Raw genomic sequence first — 19,883 nt, 5'->3', positions numbered from 1 at the left:
AATTCATCTACAATACAGTGGTAACGTAGTAGTAATTCTTCTACCAACTAAAGGTAGGGAAACTACCAAACCACATGCTCTATTTACTGTACAACGTTAACAACAGGCACTTCCTCAGGCTGGTCGGAGCCGAGGGTCTCGATGGCGATCCAATCTCTGTAGCTGGCAGGGTTCAGGAACGCTGTGATATTAAAATAGAAATATATGTAATAATAATAATATACCCTGGACTATTCACACAGCGCCATCTAGCCCCAGAGCTTGTACTGCCAACTGATATAAATACGTAGATATTTTTTTGTAAATACATACATAATATACATAGAATATACCCAGAGCAATACAAACAATCATACTCATGAATGCAAATGCTTGTACCGTGCTAGGAATCGCACCCGCGACCATCAGAAGTAAAGCGGTGTGCTGAACTCCTAGACCGTCAATAGCTAGATAAATGTTAACTGACAACATTATTATTTAACATTTTTAACTTATAAATGGCAAAAAAGCTATGCCCTACCTGATGGAAAGCAGTAACCGTCGCGTCGTCTATATATACCATATATATAACAGCACTACATCTTAGTCCTCCAGAATGACAACGTAGAAGGTAATGAGTTCATTGAACTTCACATGACAAAATTGTCTAAAGAGATATTATTATTCAATGAATACATTAAACTTTTTATGTAAAAAATATAACGAAGTAACGATATGAAAAGTAACTCACTGCCGTCAGGACTGATCAGGATGCCGTACTGCACACCGTCAACGATCAGGGGAGCTCCGATGTCGAACTATAAAAACAAACAATTATAATTTACTGACAAGCATACTACTTGATGGACTTATATTAATTTGTTTAATTCCGCTACAATATATACATTAATAATAATAATTACAATAATTACAGTTGTAGCGGAATTAAACAAAATAATATAAATCTAGTAAGTAGTGAAATGGACTTCCGCTCTATAATACCTCATTCTCTTAAACATGGCAATGGCATCGCCGAACTGGTGAAACTATACATCAAATTAACTAATTGTAACGGAATGAAACAAAATAATATAATCCAGTAAGTAGTGAAATGAACTTCCGTAAAATAACACCTAATTAATTAAATATAAGAAGCATACATATGTTTTGATTACGGCCCCTGATTAGACTATTTCCTTTTGACAAAATTGCAATAGCATATGCTGGTCACTCTATTCCCTATTTTGAATTTAAAAATGAATCTGTATTTTTGTAAACATGTACATTTGAAAAGAGTAAGAGCTGAGTTTCTTATCAGTTCTTCATAACTGGAATGTTCCGTATAGGCGCACCTCACTAAGGCTATACTTATATCACCAAGAGTTGTGGCTGCTCATGTTGCCAACTTGGTTTGTTTTTTTATTTTGTATATTCTTGTTAATCTGTTAATGTTAAGGCAAACTAGGAAATTGACCTTTAACACCTTGGTTTAACATTATGGAAATAAAGATTTACTGCACTATGCAATATGACTGACATATAAACTGACAGATCAGTTCTTTAGTAATGGGAACACTATAGAAATCGCTCGTACTAAGTATCATTGTTTTTATTACACTATTCACGCGTCATAATTGCAGTAAATAGGTAATATTAAATGACTCAATTTATAGATTTCCTAGTTGAGAAATGTTTTATATAACTTTGCAATAAGTATAGATGGAATATACACTGTCAGTCTTAGAGAAAGGTAGGCATAGCTACTTTGTGAAGAAGTTTCTAGAGCTACCGTGATTGCTAAGATTGTTATCCATTTGTTTTAATTTATAATGCGCACGGAGTCAAAAACAGCATTATTAAAAGTAACTCAACAAAATGCTAATCAGATATGATATGCCGTATGCTTATGCTTCTCATGTTGTCCCATGAGAAGCATACGGGTGCTGCTTGTGAGCTACTGATTAAATTAATTCCTTTTGACGAAAATGCAATATGTTATGCTGGTGGTCCCTACATTATTTCTACTTAAATTTAGAAAGTGTCTGTATTTTTATAATCATGTACAAGCTAATTTGAAAAGAATAAGAGCTGAATTTCTGGTCAGTTCCACTTAGTTTGAAAGCAACCGAAATGACTATAGATTTGACATATCATAAGAGTCTGTAATAGACCTACATGAATAAAGTTATTTTAATTTTGCATCAGTATTTAATAAAAGAAAATAAAAAATTGTTAATATAAATAATAGTTCCGAGTAACACCAATTGAAAAATTGGAAAAATTACAATTGAATTAAGTGACACACGTAGGAAAAATTTGAAACCAATTAAGTATCTTCTCCTATTTTTGAAGTTTGAAAAGAAGGAAAGTTTGGAAAGAAGGTTGAAAAATTAAAAGTCTATATTTATTATTATTATTTGAATAGTAGGGTCGCTTGGTTACCTGCAATACCTGAATATCAGTGGTTTGCATGAGCAAACAATACACTGAGGTGCAACCATTTTTAGAGATTATTTTGTCATTGTACATTTACAACAATATTCTGTAGATAAATAAGAAAGTAGCTTTTTTTTTATTTATCTTCGACAGGACAAAAACATTAGATGTCATTTAAAAAAATGTTGACTATTCAAAAGAGCTTAAATTAAGTTTATTTGATTAAATGATTTTCTATTCTATTTCTATTCTATTCTATCTATACCTTTTATTATGTTAGTTTTAGTTGTTAAAATACAGATAAAAAATATATTAAGAATAGTACATAAGTTGAGTTTAATAGTTACTATACCAGTTGTTCTGGACTGGCTACACGCCAGTTAAACTACACGGTAAAGTTAGAACTAGTAATAAGACTACAATATCCGGGAATAAAAAATGAAAAGTCTGATAGCTAACTAATAGTCGCTGTATTAATGCATTAGATCAGACTAGATAATAATAAGTTAATGAATCAAGGATATATGTAAGATTAGCAGGCCTTTGTATCTAATTCTCTGTCAAACCCTTAAAAGCACTGGCGTGAAGATAAAAGTAATAGTGTGAAAATACAGAAATACTAACACGAGATGCCTCTCCCTCTTCACTTTCAGCGACGATGGAGCCATCTTCTCCAACAGACAGATCTACATTGATGCAGCTGAGGCTCTCACCGGGACCTGGATTTAAAAGCAAACTATCTGTTATCCGCAACTACGTCCGGGTGGAATTAATCTTTTCTAAAATTAAAGTATTTACTTCTTATAACAATATAGTAGACAGTACATATATATACGTGTGAAAATCCCGTCAAAAGCGGTCCAGCCATTTAGAGATTAACAAGAAAAAACAGACAGGCAAAATTTTTCTTAATTAATGTTAAGTAATAGTTTAATATGCATTTAATGAAAAGCTGTTAATTTGGAATTACAAACACACACTTATATTTTATTTACTTATATCTATATATATAATATATATAGCCTATGCCACTATAGAACAAAGAGTAATGTACCTTTCGAACAATGAAACAATTTCTTAAATTGATGCAGTAATTCCAGTATCAAACAAAATACTTAAATATATGTAAATACTTACCCTCGCCTTCCTGACCATAAGCGCAGAAGTTGGCAGATTCAGGCACCTCGTCATCCTGTCCGGCTACATTGACGGGGGAGATGTTCTCTGTAAAAACAATATAGACATTTAAATTCGGAAATTTACATTAAAATTATAGATCTTGTCCTGTCTAATATTGCTATTGTTCTATACTAGAACGTGTATCTAAAGCTGCACTAGCAGAATCTACCAGATTTGTATATCAAGGTTTGTAAAGAACCGGCAACGCGTACGCACACCCCAAGCGTTTCAAATATCCATAGGTTACGTTAACCGTTTACCATCAGATGAGATGTATGCTTATTTACCACCATCGTGGTATAAAAAAATATTGGCTGGGCAGGGATAGAAACACGAGCGTTGAAGGTGAAAGTTAGAGTATGTTAGTAAAAGGGCCCCTTAAAGGGTACTGCTCGAAGTTTCCCTCTCTGCTACACGATGGACTCGGCACCTGCATCGTGAATCCCTGGAACGCTAAGAATTTGTCTCTACCTAATAGTAATAAGATGCAAAACGGGTTTCATCTATAATTGCTCTCTTTATGTAATTAAAATAGGTAACCAGCTGCCACCAACGTGATGGTAAGTGGTAACCGTCGCCTGTATACATGGACAGCACTACGGAGATCACGTTATCTCGTGATACCCTTGATACTACTCATGCATGACTTTAACAAGACCTTTTATCCTGTAATTTCGCTTCCTGATCTCACCTTAGAAACACAGCTTTAGTTTTGATGACTGTATTTCTTGATGTAAATTCTTAGCATTTTGTGTTTCGTGATAATTTGTAATTCATAAATCATTTTGTGCTTCCTAATAAACTGTAGTCAATATACAATCTTGGACAATAAATTCCATAATACATTTTTAAAAGAGCAACTACTTGCCCACTTTCGTCTGAATCGCTGAGCACATAAACACTGATTTACTCAGTGATAAACACTACGCTTTAAGAACGGACACTATGTTGAGGACGGAACCTCTAAAATAAAATACATTGTGAGTGTAGCAATAGTAAATAAATACTGTTTAAAAAGGCTAAACTTTACTAGAGAAGGAATTTTTGTGTTCTATTTCGAGAAACGTGTGTGCCATCGTGCTTTCAGCGAAAAGACAATACAAGACAATTAGCGCTTAACCGAAGCCAAAACAAGAAAAAAGAAAAAACTAATAAGAATTGCAACTGTTTTTGTTGAACGAACTTAAAATTGATTCTATGTAACAAACTTTAATGTTTATGAAAAAGAGAACTTGTACAAATTTAAAAGTGTTTAAATTTAACTTTATTTGAAAAATAACTTTCTAAGATTCAAATATAAATTTTAAAGTAAATAATATTAGTAATCATTGTTAATTAATTGTCTCATATAATATATTTTTACAATTTCTTATTATAATAAAATTAAAAAGTAAACGAGTTAAGCCAACTAAACAAGACAAAACGGTCTACAACTCAGTACAAGTACGTCCACAATCTGTGCTATTCTATTATCCTTATTAGTAAATCATTACAGTAAAAAAATAAACAACGATGACAGCATTGAGGTTTAAAACTATCCTCTACTAAGAAACTCACAAACTAAGAAACTGTATGCAAATCAATGCTTGTAAAAATGCTGTTCCAACAACATTTGTTAAGCACAGTTTTAAAAAAAGTAGTGGTTGCTCTGAAATCGAAATTCGACCATAATAAAAATACAAAAAATCTTTGAACCAGCAATAACTATTAAACAAAACAAAACAAACCTATGCGTGTGTGTCAAATACGTGGTAGTTTATGTAATATTTTTTTTTATATTGATTTCAGGTATTTTATATGCTTAAATAATAAAAACTCGTTCTGCACTCCTTCTCTATATAAACTACTAGCTATTCGCCCCGGATTGGTCCGGGTGTACGTGTATTATATATATAAACCCTTCTCTAGAATCACTCTATCTATAAATAACCGCTTCAAAATCCGTTGCGTAGTTTTGAAGATTTAAGCATACATAGGGACGGATACACAGCGACAGCGACTTTATTTTATACTATAGAATGATAATAATAAGTGTGCGAAATACATCCTCCTCCATCTTAAACACGAGTACAAAGATTTTGCATCACGTAAATATTTTGTTTGAAGTGAAGCTAGCCGAAAATGGAATAGTTCAAGCATGAGCTGAAGGTTATAAAAATAGTAAGTTGATCTAACCACTACAGATAACCGAAACGGACCAAACTACTAAAGCGGAACTCTCGACAACTCTTTTAATTAATGGACCAATTTGCTTGCGGAGTTTTAATTGTCCTCCTGGCGACACCCAACTTTTGAATTTCTCGGAAATTAGTCTGCATCAGAATTTTTTATAGTTTTATTTTCTTTAGAGTTGCCAACTGTCCTGTATTCGCAGTTTTTGTAGTGTCCTGAGACATCCTGTATAATTTTTAAGAAGTGACCTGGGTATAAACTAAATATCCGGTTTTAAATATTAAAATTAAAAATAAATATATTTATTTTATTATTGATATTTAAAATTGTATTGTATATTTTCAAATACTTGTATCAAAAAATATAATAATATTTTTTTAGTTACTTGAATCTCATTTCACTTATTTTCACCACATATTAATATAACTATTGCAACTCTATTACTGCGTACTGTTTTAAAACTGAATTGTCCTGGTATTTCCAAGTTCAAATCCTTCGATTCGAGGTTGGCAACCCCTTGAAAGTAATCATATAAAACGTACCGGAAGACTCTACAGCCCTGTTGATGCTGATCAGGCCGATGTTGTTGGCGCCGGTCTGCGCGTTGTAGCCGGGGTTGAGGCGGACTGCGCTCGACTCCGTCACCAGTTCGGGGCTGATCACGTCCACGGCGCCGTACCGGATCCAGATGAAACGGGCACTGTTGAACAATAATATTAATATATATTTATAAAAAGATATTTTATAATAAATTAATAATAGCTTAATAGTAATATACACAGGTTTATTCCGAAAACGTAAATTTGTATAATTTTTTTATTGGCCCCGACTTCGTATAAGTGCTAATAACTTTGTTAGTTTTGTATTTCTTATATATACAAAATATATGAGCTAATTCATCAACGCCCCTAAAACCTTGGACACTGAATTTATTCATAGATATTGTCTACGAGGATCTATGTTTTTCGAAATTCAATATCTAAAAAGATACAATGGAGATTTAAACTTTGTATAGAGAAACAATGTTTAGTAGACATTCAGATATGATATTTCATACTCCTAAAATCGAAACAAATGAAAGAAAATAGTTTTTTTTTATTTTCGTGTTTAATACCTGTAAAATTATGAAAATCATACTTTACGAACCATATGAAAAACATATATTTAAGCGAATCGAACGAATAATTTTATGTAAATAAAGGTAAATTGTATTATAGCTCGTGACCACGGCTAGAGTAACCTAGTCAAAACGTCTACTTTATGGTAAATAAAGGTATTGTAGCAACGTACTTTCTACACGAGCCACCATCCACGTCCTGGCAACTTCCTAGAATCCTTATCGCACGGCACGTGTAATATTAGAAACGCAGTTGCGCGACCTTCGAACAGTCGTTACCTGCAGCACCCGTGAGGGTTCTGCAGGTAACCCTTAAAGTATTTTTATTCACCATAAAATTATTTGTGTCACCCTATATTTTCTCCTTCAAACCGTTTGTATCAAGGGAGCCAGTACAAGATACCTCTGTCTCACCTGTCTCAATTGCCAAGCAGCTTACTTCATAAGCTGTGTTTCAGTAATATAGTAAGGTAGGATTAGGAATTGAAATTATAGAATAAGCGGCATGTCGTTGTAGTCCACGGAAATGGTAAAACATGACTATACTTCAGTTGGGACATTACCCTGTTGACCGTTCCAGTTTCATAAAAAATAAGTATTTCAGGGACACCGACCGTACAAGGGTCCTCGTACAGATACGAGACTTTTGGTCTTCTATATGTGGTATAGGGAATACGCCAAAGAGCAAAAGTCATTATCAATTTTGTACGAGATTTTGAGCTACAGAAATACATAACTACAAATATTTCACTGCAACTACAATATCGTTACATGTTGTTGCTGTTAGTTACTATCTAATAAAACGTACTGTTATATTCTGTGTCTATGATATTGTCGTGTCTCTGTAACTCCTTGGTTACTTACTCGTTGAGGCAGCTAGCTGTGGTGAGGACCCATCTTGAGTTGATGAGCGAGCCGGCGCAGGTTTGCAGGAGTCCGCTGGTGCCAATGGCAACGCGCAAGTGCACAATCGACGGGTTCTGTCCAGCCTCGGCTAGAGTGCTCTTACCGGCTAAAATACAATGTTTATCATCACTATTAATATAGTATTATATTAAAATAAAAAAAACACCACCTTTAAAAAGTGAAAATATATTGATAATTTGAAACGCCTGAAATTTCTATATGAATTTATATATTTATTAGCAAACAAAACAGATTACAATCAATACAAGAATTTAATTAGGAGCTTGTAGTTTTAGTTAACCTAACACTATGTATACCTAAAAACTAAATTATATAGATGCATGCAATATACGCTAGATAATAAAAAGTACCTACACTAAATATATATTACTTTCTAGTAATATGTGACTACGTAATATTAGGGTAGAATTATAGCTAAGAAGTTTCAATGTAGATCAAATTATAAAAGTATGAATATTGCACCGTCTGTTTGGGAGCTATGATGCCACAAATAATCACATACATAATAGATGCACCTTTTTTTAAAAAAAAATAACTACCAATAAACAATAAATATTTAAACTTACCGTTAGAGCCGGTACTGCGACTCTGAAAATAAGAAAAAAATATATGAGTTAAAGCTGAAAAGGCATATTCGTCGTCTGTTAAGACTAGGTGCGGCTAACATCGTTAAAAATAGGGGGAAGTAATTGTTAGTAATGGGGACCAGTTGCCTAATACGATACCATGTCAGGTTGACCTCCACGTGGAAACCATTGTGGTTAATTACGGCAAATACGTTACGATTGGCTCATGATTACTCGTCACATTATCAGTTACTAGTGCCTCGCCAGCATATAGCGTTGGCAGCTCTAACGAGTACAAAGAAGTACTTTCGAAATAGATATTCCTTTTACCAGTCAGGTGAATCATATTATAAAAATTGATGTATTTACATAGTGTCTATTTAGTTAAGTATCGTACCTACAAATATATTTATAATCCATACTACCTACTAATACAACTAAACTAGTTTATCTACCTAATTCACTAATATTTTATCATAGACAGAATATCAGCAGACGAATCAAATCTCTTCACTGAATTTCCATAAAAAATAATTACTATCATAAATCCGCGAAATTAATTATGATGTATTAGGTTCAGAGCTACATAGATAACTCTTTATTATCTTCAGGGCAAGTTTTATCTGTGTATTTAATTGATAATGTTATTTTATATCTTTACTATGATTAGTATAATTATAAAATAGTTTGTTAGTTTATGTATATAATACATGTAAACCAAAACAGTCAAAACTACAAAATCTATTTTTGTATCTAATTTTTTTATCAATTATTATTACAAAAAATGTATTTAAACTTTGTTTACCGTGGGACAAGATGGCACTATGTTAATTGTCCAGGATTATTTATTCATATTAGTATATTATAAGAAGCAAATATGTGGCATTTATTTTAATTTTAATTTGAAATACTTACTACTATTAAGTACTAAATTTTTATGTAAGAATAATTCTGCAAGAAAAGTTCGTCTAGCATGATATCATCCATAATTATACCTCTGTCAGAAAGCCAACCTATGAGGGGCATAAACAAACTAACATAATTTAAACTACATTCATATCACTTAAAGAAATTTTAAATTAGACGTACGACTCTATATTATCGTGATATATATACCCATATCTGAAACTTGTACTATTCAAAATCTATTAATAAGCTAAGTTTCTTCCTCAGCCTCTTTAATTAAATTGGACGTACGAATGTCGTGGTAATAGCGGCACCAACTGAGTGGAAGCCTTTTCAGCATAGCGAATTATTAGTTTTTAAGTTTTCTTTTTTACTCTGTACTCTTTTTTATGCTGAATAAATGATGATTATTATTATTATTATAATATTACAGAACAAAATATATTGAAGCGGTTATTTGAACAAAGATCATTTCTTTTCTATTCTATTATTATTTCAGACATAGATTAGATCAGTATCATAGATAATCTGTATGATTCGACAATACAGCAAATTCAATGACCACTTTACCCGAATGAACACTTAAGATTACTTTGTTGTAACCAGCAGAGTACAACTGCGTCACGTACTATGATGGTAAATATTATTTTCTAATATTTATTCAAATAATATCTTTTCAACACTACTTACCTATATATACACTACACTATACTATATCTTATATTAGTAGTTTTTTGTAACGAACTAAAAGATTGATAGTAACGCCCCTTGGGTGTGACTTGATACCTTGTAACTTTCACTGCCTAATCTCACCCTCCAACTAAAATACAGATCATGCTAATTGGCGGATGAAAGGTACAAAGTCCAACTCGGTAAACTTTAAGAAATATAAAATGTTGACTTATTGATTAAATATATTATCTTATTTGTGGTTCAACGTAGAAAGCTGTTTTATTCATGCTGAAGTATTTAAAAAATATATACCTACCTAAATGTAAAGTATATACTATGTAATAATCGTATATACTATCAGTAAATTTCCAATGAAAGCACCAAGACACTTTGTTATATATTTGGTTAATTAAGAAATAACGTCTAATAAATTGTTTAAGATTCATTCTAAGTATGTTTGTATAGAAATAATTAAGTATGTTTTGTACATACCTGCGCAGCAGCAATAAGACACAATAAGAACAAAGCGAAAACCTTCATTTTGCAACGGTCAGAGACACACTAATATGTAAAATATAATTAACTTATAATGACAATAATTAGATGGCTATCGGCGATTTACTCGTCCGTCATTATATCATAATCCCTTGATAAGCACTTGATTACATGTAGGGATGCTTTCCAGACTGATTTCGTTCTAATCCATTTGATAAAGACGTCACTTCCGTTATTTTAATTATGTTGAATGGATCATGGTTTTTTTTCGGACTACTCTATTGCTGTTGGCCGCAGCTGGCCATTACAGCTTCACCGTACGATAGGCGAGTGCAAATGGCACTCCAGACACGCGGAAGGACTTATGGAGCGGCTGAAGGCCAACTTCCGCCTGACGGACATGACTTTAGTCTGAGGGCACCGCTAGGGGTTCGAACCTCAGCTCAGGCCGTCGTAATTTCAATCCCCGTTTGAATTGGACGTGGGATCGATCGGAAGGGGGATCATGGTTATCGATATAATGTTAAAATTTAATAACAAATATAATTCATGTTAATAAAATTGCAAGCGATTTATAAAATCATTTTAACTAGCTCTTTCTTTATCTTATCAGTCTCTACGAGATGTAGGAAACAGATCGTCGTGAAGAAAACTCTTAGTAATGGAGGTTCATAGTGATTAATCATTAATAGTTGTTTAAGTTGTCTATAAGACAATGCTTTAACCGCATTTTGTTTAGCATATTTATATAGTTCTCTATTTTGTAAATATTTTTCTCTACACAATAAAGAGTTATATATATTAATAATAATGATCTAAAAATAATATTTACTGGCTAATTTTCTACGAGGAAGTGGCTCTCTCTACTTTATAATCAAGCCATCATTATCCTGTAGGTGTTCCGCCTAATAAACAAATATACCTATACTTAATTTAGAGCAATTGCGTTATCAACTTAAAACCATAATTCTATCACAGTAGAAAACAATTTACTTTAAATTCAGTAAATGTACTTTATTTTTTTTTAACAGAATAAATTAATCTTGCTTAATATAGAATGCCCTCGGGAAATTTAAATTTATTGTCATACATCATGAATCATTCAGTTTTACTTATTGTTATCATTCTCGTAGCAATGAGACAAGATATTTTATCAGGTGTTTTTCCATAACACTTTTAATACGCGTTTCGTTAATCTTTATCTTTTATTAATATTTATCTACACCTAATTAGCTTCTGTACACTTGCTATATCATAAGTCCAATAAAAAAATGGGAGCGTTATAACCTTATGATTTACTTCTCCGATCGATCCCCCGTCCAATTCAAACGGGGATTGAAATTACTATGGCCTAATCACAGGTTCGAATCCCTAGCGATGCTCAGTGTTGCGGCCTCCTTGACAGGACTGCTTGCTTGCCGGTTATAAGACGTGACTAGGACTTGACAAAATAAACAATTGACAAGATAGTCTCTAACAAAACGTGGACTCTACTAATTTATCCGTCATTCTTATATCTCATTTCTCTCTATCTCTTTGTACTGTAAAATGACTATTATAATTAAAAACAACAGGCTTTATGGGATACATTTTAAAACTAGATTACAAAGTGTTCCCATAATTCAAGCGACTTAGTCAGCGATGGAATTTAACTTATAAATTAAAATATACGTAGCCTATCCAGGGTCCTAACATTTTACTCTCAATAATTACTTTCATAAATTCATCGGACTCTGAATTCTACATCAGCTACCTGTCAAAAAAATGTCAACAGACAAAATCGGTACAGCCATTTAAAATATACGTAGAGATTAGTCGAAACAAATCGAAACAAACAGACCGACAAACAGACTGACAGACAGACAAAAATTGAAAAAAAAAAATTTTGGTGTATGTATCGTATTTGTATTCATATGCATGTATTAAGAAACGGTTATTTCGATATTACAAACAGACACTCCAATTTTATTTATATGTATAGATTGCTCTTTAGGGCTCTTCGATCAAGACTTGCGATGGATATCTTTTGATAGCGACCAGCTCTTGGACAGTGAGAGAATCTGTTTATTTACATTGATTAAGCAAGTTCGAAATCTCCATTGGGAGAGAGAGAAAGAATGAGTATGGTCTTCATTCTCACTCTCTCTCCCCATGCTGTAAAATGACGATTATAACAAAAACAACGGACTGTTTTATAGAATATATATTAAAATTATTTCTCTTTCGGGCTCTTCGACCAAGACTTGCGCTGGTCTTCTTTCGGTAGCGACCAGCTCTTCGACCTTTCTCTCGACCGGACCTCACTCGGCGACTCCATTTTGTTGTCTCCGTTCTGCGGATCGGGGCGCACACTACGCTCCCGGCTGTGTGGGGGCGTGCGGTATACATCTTTTGATCTGGACCTGCTTTTTGACCTACGGCTTCTGGATTTTGAACGTTTCCGTGACCTCGACCTTGAGCGCGAGTGATGAGATCTGAAAGAGTACAAGGAAGTGATTGTTTTTTTTTTCAGGATCATTCACACAGTACCATCTAGACCCTAAGAAGTAAAGCAGCTAAACCCCTACACCACCAATGTTCTCAAAAACAATTGACTCTATTTTATTCATTGTCATAGGAACAATCTATATGTGAATTAATTTTTAAATCGGTCATTATTTTTATAGTCTATCCATTAAAATCAAACAAATACTCAATAATTTATCATCTACATAATATTAGTATATTGGAAGAACCAGCTTCGGATGCAGCCAAGCATTGTTCTGGCTAGAATCACATTAATTTAAGTTGATTATTTTTTGTTACTTAGTATAGCTACGATGGGATTTACTGTACAAATCAACATTTAGTTATCGTATAACGTCACATTTAGTGACGTTTCTCAAAACAAAATAAAATATAAAATAAAAATAGTACCTTGACCTCCTACTTCTGGAGCGCGATCGCCTGCTCCTACTCCTGGACCGGCGGCTGCGTGACCGTCTGCTGCGTGACCGCGACCGCGAGTATGACCGCCGGCGCGACCTCGAACGTGACCGCGATCGCGAGTATGACCGGCGACGTGACCGCGACCGCGACCGGCCACGATCATCGTGATCGTTGCGATTCTCTGCCTGCGTGAGTTTCTTGAAATATCTAGAATAGAATAACTTTCACATTTCTATTTCTTTCTTGTACGACTGATGTAGTGAACACATTATCCTGTAATATTTTCTAGGTTTGCTGTTTTTGGAAGCTTGGTACATTATTATTACTGTTATTTTTATACGTGTGTACAATCAAATATAAAATAATTGTATCTATGACCTCTCACTAGGCTATGGCTGTATCGTGGAAGTCAAAACAACATTAACAGTCAAGATAGACTGTCGACTGACTGAAGACTGACAAGTAAGACTGTCGAGTAATGAGAGTCAATCAATTTTTCTATTATTAGGCGTCTTACTTTATGAATTTTGTAGAATAATAACTCTACTGAATAACAATTCACACTACGCCATCTAGTCACAAGCTAAGCAGAGCTTGTATTACGGCTAATGAAAAACTGATAAAAATACCTAAATACGTTTTTAGTAAATTCATACATAATGTACATAGAATACACAAAATAATACAAACAATCATACTCGTGAACACAAATGTTTGTGAGACCGGGAGATGATAAATTTTACTCGTGACCATCTGAAGCAAAGCGGCGTACTAAAACTATAGATCACCGAGGCCGTCGATTAATCTGATTACAACAATATACTAACAAGTAATACTGGTGGCTGGCGTCGGGTCCTTCGAAGTATGGCATGCGGCACCCCCGGCCCCGTCCGCCACGCCCCCCGCGTCCCCCTCGCACCCCCCGCCGACCGAAGCCCCCCTCCGGGTAGTACGCGCCCCGCACCGGGTAGTACAGGGAAGCTGTGGTACCAACGTAACCGTTACACGATCAATTATATTCTGGGCCCATAACCTTTTGGAAATAGAGATTGCATCTCGAATTCTCTAGTTTAGTGTAACATATTTTTAATATTTTCAATTCTGTAAAGTCTCTATTTCATAAGTATTTACGTTGTAAAAGAGCCTAAATCAGTTCAATTGATGTTTGACTAAACTTGCTGTATTACTGGATAAGAAGCATGGCAAGGCAAGATGTCTCAGTCCTGTAGAAAGCAACGCTCGTAGTTTTGTGATACATGATAACGTGACATCTATAGTTCTGTCTATGTATGCATATAGGCGACAGTTAGCTGGGCCGTCGCTCAGACAGAGTTAATCAATACCCTATTGATTAACAGTCTGAGCGACAGTTTACCGTTACCATCGTATTTTAGTGTAATGCCAACCCGAAATCGAAGTAGAATAGTCATGACACTGAACCTTATTGGGAAACTATATAAATCTTAAAATAAATTGTTTCAGAGTTATATGAAAGAAGTTGGAAAATCGTGCAAAATGGCAAGATCCCAACCGACAAAAGCGAATGAATAAATGCGAAAGTTGTTCAGTTCCATGAATAGCATAATTCGAATTATTTCTGCTAAAACAATAATATCTTTGGAATAAAAATGTACATAAATAATAGTTTTTATTCTATAAAAAACACAACAACATCTCTATCTGGAATAAAAAATGTTAAATATAATAGTAGTTATGCTATAAAAGTTGTTGTTAGCTAACTTTACACGACATGTTTTATTTTAGATTTCTTTGATTTGAGTCTTTTTCGTTCTCTTACTCTCTTACATGCACATTCTTTGGCGCGAAAGCCAATTCAGTCAGTCATTCGCGTGAAAGAGCGGCGTGTAAAGCCAGCTATTCATTTAAGTCTATATATTAAGTTTAAATTTTTTTCTGTCGAGACAAAAATAATATGTAGCCTATGTCTCGAAAGAAAAAAAAACATAATATGTATTACGTATATGTAATGATACTCATACTTTGCGGTGGGTACGGATACCCCGGTGGCACTGGTGGAAACGGGTACCCAAAGCCGTAAGGCGGGATGCCGTACACTCCTGTAACAATACAAATAAATATTTACTAAATTAAATCGATCTAGCTTTATGTTTACCTAATGTATTTATTATTTCACAAAATTCGTCTCTCCCTCTCTGTATAGAGAGATATATAATATAATAAATGTTTATATTTATATATTTTTGTAACATAATCCTTCGGTATAATCCTTGTAACGCATTCCTTCGGTATATATTTTGATACATTTTATTTTTCATATTTGCACAGATAACAATTAATGTGTGCACTATCTGTAATTGGCCGGTTGAAAATGCCGCATGGTATTAAATCCGCTAAAAGTACTATTCACCATTAGTATTGTGTGCATTCACATTAAATATATAACAATTTCTTTCATTAAATAAATCATATGGAGAGGATTAATTTAAAAAAAGGTTTAATAAAATATAATTACCTGTAGCTTTATTGTATTCCATTTCCCTTTCTGGTGTTGTCAACCGTTCAGTCTTTACTTTTTTGGGGGCGGCGTCCTCGTCGGAAGATATGGAGCTTATTGAGGAAGCCACAGCCTGCTTCTTTGTGTCTAGAGCAGTCCGTATGATAACACGACCTGTAATAAGCAATTTACTGTATCAGTTGAGTTTGATTTACTGGTTGAGATGAGTTTCTTGCTAGTTCTTTTCAATTGAATCTATATACTAAATTGACGTTCATAACCCCTTATGAATCTCAGACGTTCATATGATTACAAGACAACATAAGGGGTTATAAAAATAAAAAATGTCCTGCCTGAATAAATGATTTTTGATTTCATTTCATTTAAATATAATCAATAATAGCCAATTCAAATCAAATCAAATATTTTTATTCATGTAGATCTATTACAGCTCATATGATATGACAAATCTACTGTCAGTTCGGAGTGCTTTCAAGCTAACAAGAACTAACAATATACTCAGATCTTATTATTTTCTAATGAGCTAGTACATGATTAAAAAAATACATATTTATTATTAAATTCAATTAGAATGTAGTCACTACTAGCATAATTATGCTATTGCATTTTTGCCAAAAGGAAATAATTTAATCAGTAGCCATAACCCGAACAGACCATTTCCCAGAAGCAGCAATTTCTACAACCATTATATTTACCGTCTAATGCGTGTTTGAACTGATGCCGCATGGAGTCCACCAGGTCCTCCTGCCTCCGTTTGAAGTTTTCAACAAATCTGGCGCGTTCTACTCGCTGCATAGACGCGTGATAGTGTTGCACTTTACCATTATGTTGCAACTCTGGACGAAGCTATGGGAACAATAAAATAATATTATTTCTTTGTATATACAAAGAATAAAAATAATTATTACTACTATGGTGGCAAACAAGCATACGGCCCATCTGATGGTAAATGGTTACCGTAGCCTATGGATGTCTGAAACACCAGGGGTGGTACATGCTTGATGCCGACCTTTAAGAAAAATATATTAATAATTTAAAAGCAGTGTATAAATTAATGTCACCTCTATTCTCATAAAGAGCTCTTCAAGCAACCTTATGGCCTGCAACTTCTTCTGGGCCTTGAGCAGCTTGCGGTGCTCTTCTGCCACCTTCCCATTCACATCTACATCATCCCGCTGCATCAATTTGGCCAGCTGCTTCTTTTTCCTTCTCTCTTCTCTCTCCCTCATTTTCTGCAACTTCTCTTGTTCTGCTTTCTCAGCTTTTAATCTAAAATTTGTAATAATTAATGATACATTAGTATTATATCTTTAGTGGGATATTTAAACAATAACTTTAGCATGTGCTTTTAACAAAATCTATGCAAATTAATTATATTTTAGTGAATTTGTTTGTAATTTCAAATTAACAGATTTCACTAAATGCATATGAAAGTATATGTGGTACCTATAAAATTTATTTTAATTAAAAAAGAACATTAAATTCTTATCATGATTTTGCAGTATCACAAGAAACTAAATTTTTTTTTATAAAAGCCAGTTTTTCAGCACTGTTAGTTATATAGTCTATGACCTACTTTAAATAAAAGTCATTTATGTAATCATTTAGGTAGAGACTTTACTCAATAAATAAGTGTTGCATTAAATAATATTCAAATCATTTATTTAGAAAGTTAAGATACTTAATTTTAAGGTGTTTGTGGTTGTAAGACTGCATAATTGTTCAACTTATACTTCACTATATATTGAACAGACATTAAGTGCGTAGCGGTTTCTATGTTGATTGTCACATGCCTAATTATTGTTGTTAATTAAATATAAGTAAATCAATATTTATTTAAAAGAGCAACACACAAGTTTCTTGCTTATTCTTCTTGTGATAAATCTGCATTCTGAATAAGCGGTAGAATCAAAAAACTTGACTATTCAAAAGTGCTCTCATATTAAGTGTATTTGAATAAAGATTATTTCTATTTCTATTTCTATTTCTATACAAAAGAATAGACAATCAGAAGAAAAACACCAATATGTATGAAACTCACCTTTCCTTAGCTTGTCTCTTATTAACCTTCTCTTTCTCTTGTCTTTCCTCTTCTTCTTTGTTCTGTTGCCGAGCTATAAGCCTCTCACGAACAATGGCTCTCCGCTTTACAGCTGCATCTGTCATGTGCTTGGTCTTATCAAAGTCCACTCTGATTCCACACCACTCGGAAAGGTCATCACGTTTTCTTAATAATTTCCGACCTCGTAGTGCGTCCATGCAGCGCACAAAGCCTACATATTCACTGAACTGGACATAGCCATTGAAATACAAAGCGGAATCCTGTGGAGGTGTGGTTATACCCCTCATAGTGGTCTTCATTTGCATTCTAAAAGGATCCGCAGCTGGTATGTCTACTTGTCGAATGGACCCAAACTTCTCGAAAACCTTCCTAAATAAACTTTCCGACGGAGGAGCATCATCGTCATGATCCTTTTCATGTACAAACCAGCGAATTGGTAAGTTCTCTATATGAATTGTATCCGGCCGTTCTCCTGGCTTCATTTCGTCCATATCAGTTGAGTCACGAAAGAAGGAGTCCCAAGAATGCCTACTTGGGAAATCACACTTTGCTTCTGACACCCTTACCTTCAAGGAGTCAGGGTAGTCGTTCAACTGCACGACACGGTTGTCAAGTCGTGACATAACTCGTTCCAATTTACCTCTATTCTCCAACTCGGCATCGAACCTTATCACTTCAGAACTGTGTTTCGACACTTTCAGTAACGAAAACGCATCAGGTTGGACCATCTTGCGAAACTTTTCCATGAGTTCCCAATTGGAAATCGATTTGTTGTGAACCTTGTGGGAAGGGAGCTGGACAGAAATGTTTAGCTTTGCGAAAGACTTTAAATACAAACGCTGCGGCAAATACAGCGCCACAGCGTCTGATGTATCCCTACACACTTGTATACTCATTCTATCTGCTATAATTACATATGCGGACAACAGCCTCTAATCAGTTACATATGAATTAGAAAAATATATCACTTAAAACTATGCCCTAAGATACCTAAGCTACATTAAATTGTTAGCAAAAATACATAAAAAAAATAAAGCTAATTCCTAACGATACACGAAAAAATAACAAGAAAATTAAAACAATTTCTAATAAAATGACCAAAGCATTGTTCAATGTCAGCTCCCATTGCAATTATACGGAAATTGTATTTTTAAATATAGTATTTTAATCCGTCTATATTTTGTAACACTGTGCTCTCTACAATATTATAATTATTTTTTAAAAAGATCAGGAAGAGTATTTTATGAACACAGAGACAAGTTAAAAAACGCCATATTGATTGTGACTTTTTGATTGACATCCAAACAGACATATGTGTTGACTGTTTGTATATGACAAGTTGATGACAATTTTACTGACAACAAAAATCTCAGAGTAATCTAGCGTACACTATCTATTTATGCTACTCTGGAGTAAAAAACGAAACCAAAGCCACTTCATTTTATTGACTTTTCACGTATATTTACATATATATACATATATTTTTATTAATATTAGTATTTGCCAATTTTTTTTACCAAACGTTCTGAAGATTTTGAGATTTTACTTATCATTACTACTCTGGCAACTATAGTACATCTTTATGACTGTTAAACCAGATGGAGTAGTCAGTGGGATTTTCAATAGTCGATGTTAAAGCCCCAAGTGGCAAAGGCGAAGCATACCGCCGCGCAGTCTTTTGAATTAGTTTTACTTTATAGTTGGTTTCCGAGAGCGAGTCAGAAATATATATTGATCTACAAACTTTACGATTTCTATTGTCAACCTTTGTAGTGTATTTCGAATAGAAAATCCCAAGGCGAATCGTTACGACTTACGTAATTGTATATCACTAAAGTTGTAAATATATAATAATACAGGAAAATGTGTAATAAAGTAAAACATCGAATATAAAGAATGTTTTTATTTTCTCAAATACAGGATCAATGATTCGACAAACGGCACTGC

At 33.8% G+C, this 19,883-nt stretch overlaps 2 protein-coding genes across 3 annotated transcripts; both read right to left on the bottom strand.

Moving 5' to 3' along the window:
• Positions 1 to 10,533, bottom strand: LOC131854936 (chymotrypsin BII-like). Its single transcript, XM_059206122.1, has 8 exons — positions 10,447 to 10,533; positions 8,377 to 8,398; positions 7,748 to 7,895; positions 6,309 to 6,466; positions 3,553 to 3,639; positions 3,040 to 3,134; positions 731 to 797; positions 1 to 181 (listed from the first exon to the last, which is right to left on the bottom strand). Exons 1-8 carry the CDS (start codon positions 10,492 to 10,494, stop codon positions 84 to 86), a joined length of 723 nt encoding a protein of 240 aa, XP_059062105.1. The 5' UTR covers positions 10,495 to 10,533; the 3' UTR covers positions 1 to 83.
• A 2,111-nt stretch (positions 10,534 to 12,644) lies between these two features.
• Positions 12,645 to 19,179, bottom strand: LOC131854885 (A-kinase anchor protein 17A). Of its 2 annotated transcripts, XM_059206067.1 has the most exons (9): positions 19,035 to 19,179; positions 17,916 to 18,730; positions 16,936 to 17,143; positions 16,570 to 16,720; positions 15,872 to 16,027; positions 15,378 to 15,455; positions 14,205 to 14,358; positions 13,366 to 13,584; positions 12,645 to 12,923 (listed from the first exon to the last, which is right to left on the bottom strand). In XM_059206067.1, the coding sequence occupies exons 2-9, from the start codon at positions 18,680 to 18,682 to the stop codon at positions 12,662 to 12,664; spliced, it is 1,995 nt and encodes a 664-aa protein (XP_059062050.1). In that variant the 5' UTR covers positions 18,683 to 18,730; positions 19,035 to 19,179; the 3' UTR covers positions 12,645 to 12,661. The 2 variants fall into 2 exon arrangements, with proteins under 2 accessions (XP_059062050.1, XP_059062049.1); XM_059206066.1 differs by having other exon boundaries at positions 17,916 to 19,179.
• Between the last annotated feature and the right edge of the window lie 704 nt (positions 19,180 to 19,883).

The sequence above is a fragment of the Achroia grisella genome, unplaced genomic scaffold (genome assembly GCF_030625045.1).
Source record: "Achroia grisella isolate CSIRO2021 unplaced genomic scaffold, CSIRO_AGI_Agris_v1 utg1248, whole genome shotgun sequence".
Lineage (NCBI taxonomy): Eukaryota > Metazoa > Arthropoda > Insecta > Lepidoptera > Pyralidae > Achroia > Achroia grisella.
Note: the sequence above shows the minus strand (reverse complement) of the source record. Positions and strands in the feature narration are given on the sequence as shown.

Excerpts from the sequence above, each read along its gene's own strand:
- LOC131854936 (XM_059206122.1), bottom strand. The coding sequence starts at position 10,494 with ATGAAGGTTTTCGCTTTGTTCTTATTGTGTCTTATTGCTGCTGCGCAG. Across the intron at positions 8,399-10,446 it reads GTCTTATTGCTGCTGCGCAG|AGTCGCAGTACCGGCTCTAA; the intron begins GTATGTACAAAA and ends TCTTATTTTCAG. Across the intron at positions 798-3,039 it reads AAGAGGGAGAGGCATCTCGT|TTCGACATCGGAGCTCCCCT; the intron begins GTTAGTATTTCT and ends TTGTTTTTATAG.
- LOC131854885 (XM_059206066.1), bottom strand. The coding sequence starts at position 18,832 with ATGAGTATACAAGTGTGTAGGGATACATCAGACGCTGTGGCGCTGTAT. Across the intron at positions 16,028-16,569 it reads GTTCAAACACGCATTAGACG|GTCGTGTTATCATACGGACT; the intron begins GTAAATATAATG and ends TGCTTATTACAG. Across the intron at positions 14,359-15,377 it reads GTATCCGTACCCACCGCAAA|CTTCCCTGTACTACCCGGTG; the intron begins GTATGAGTATCA and ends TTGGTACCACAG.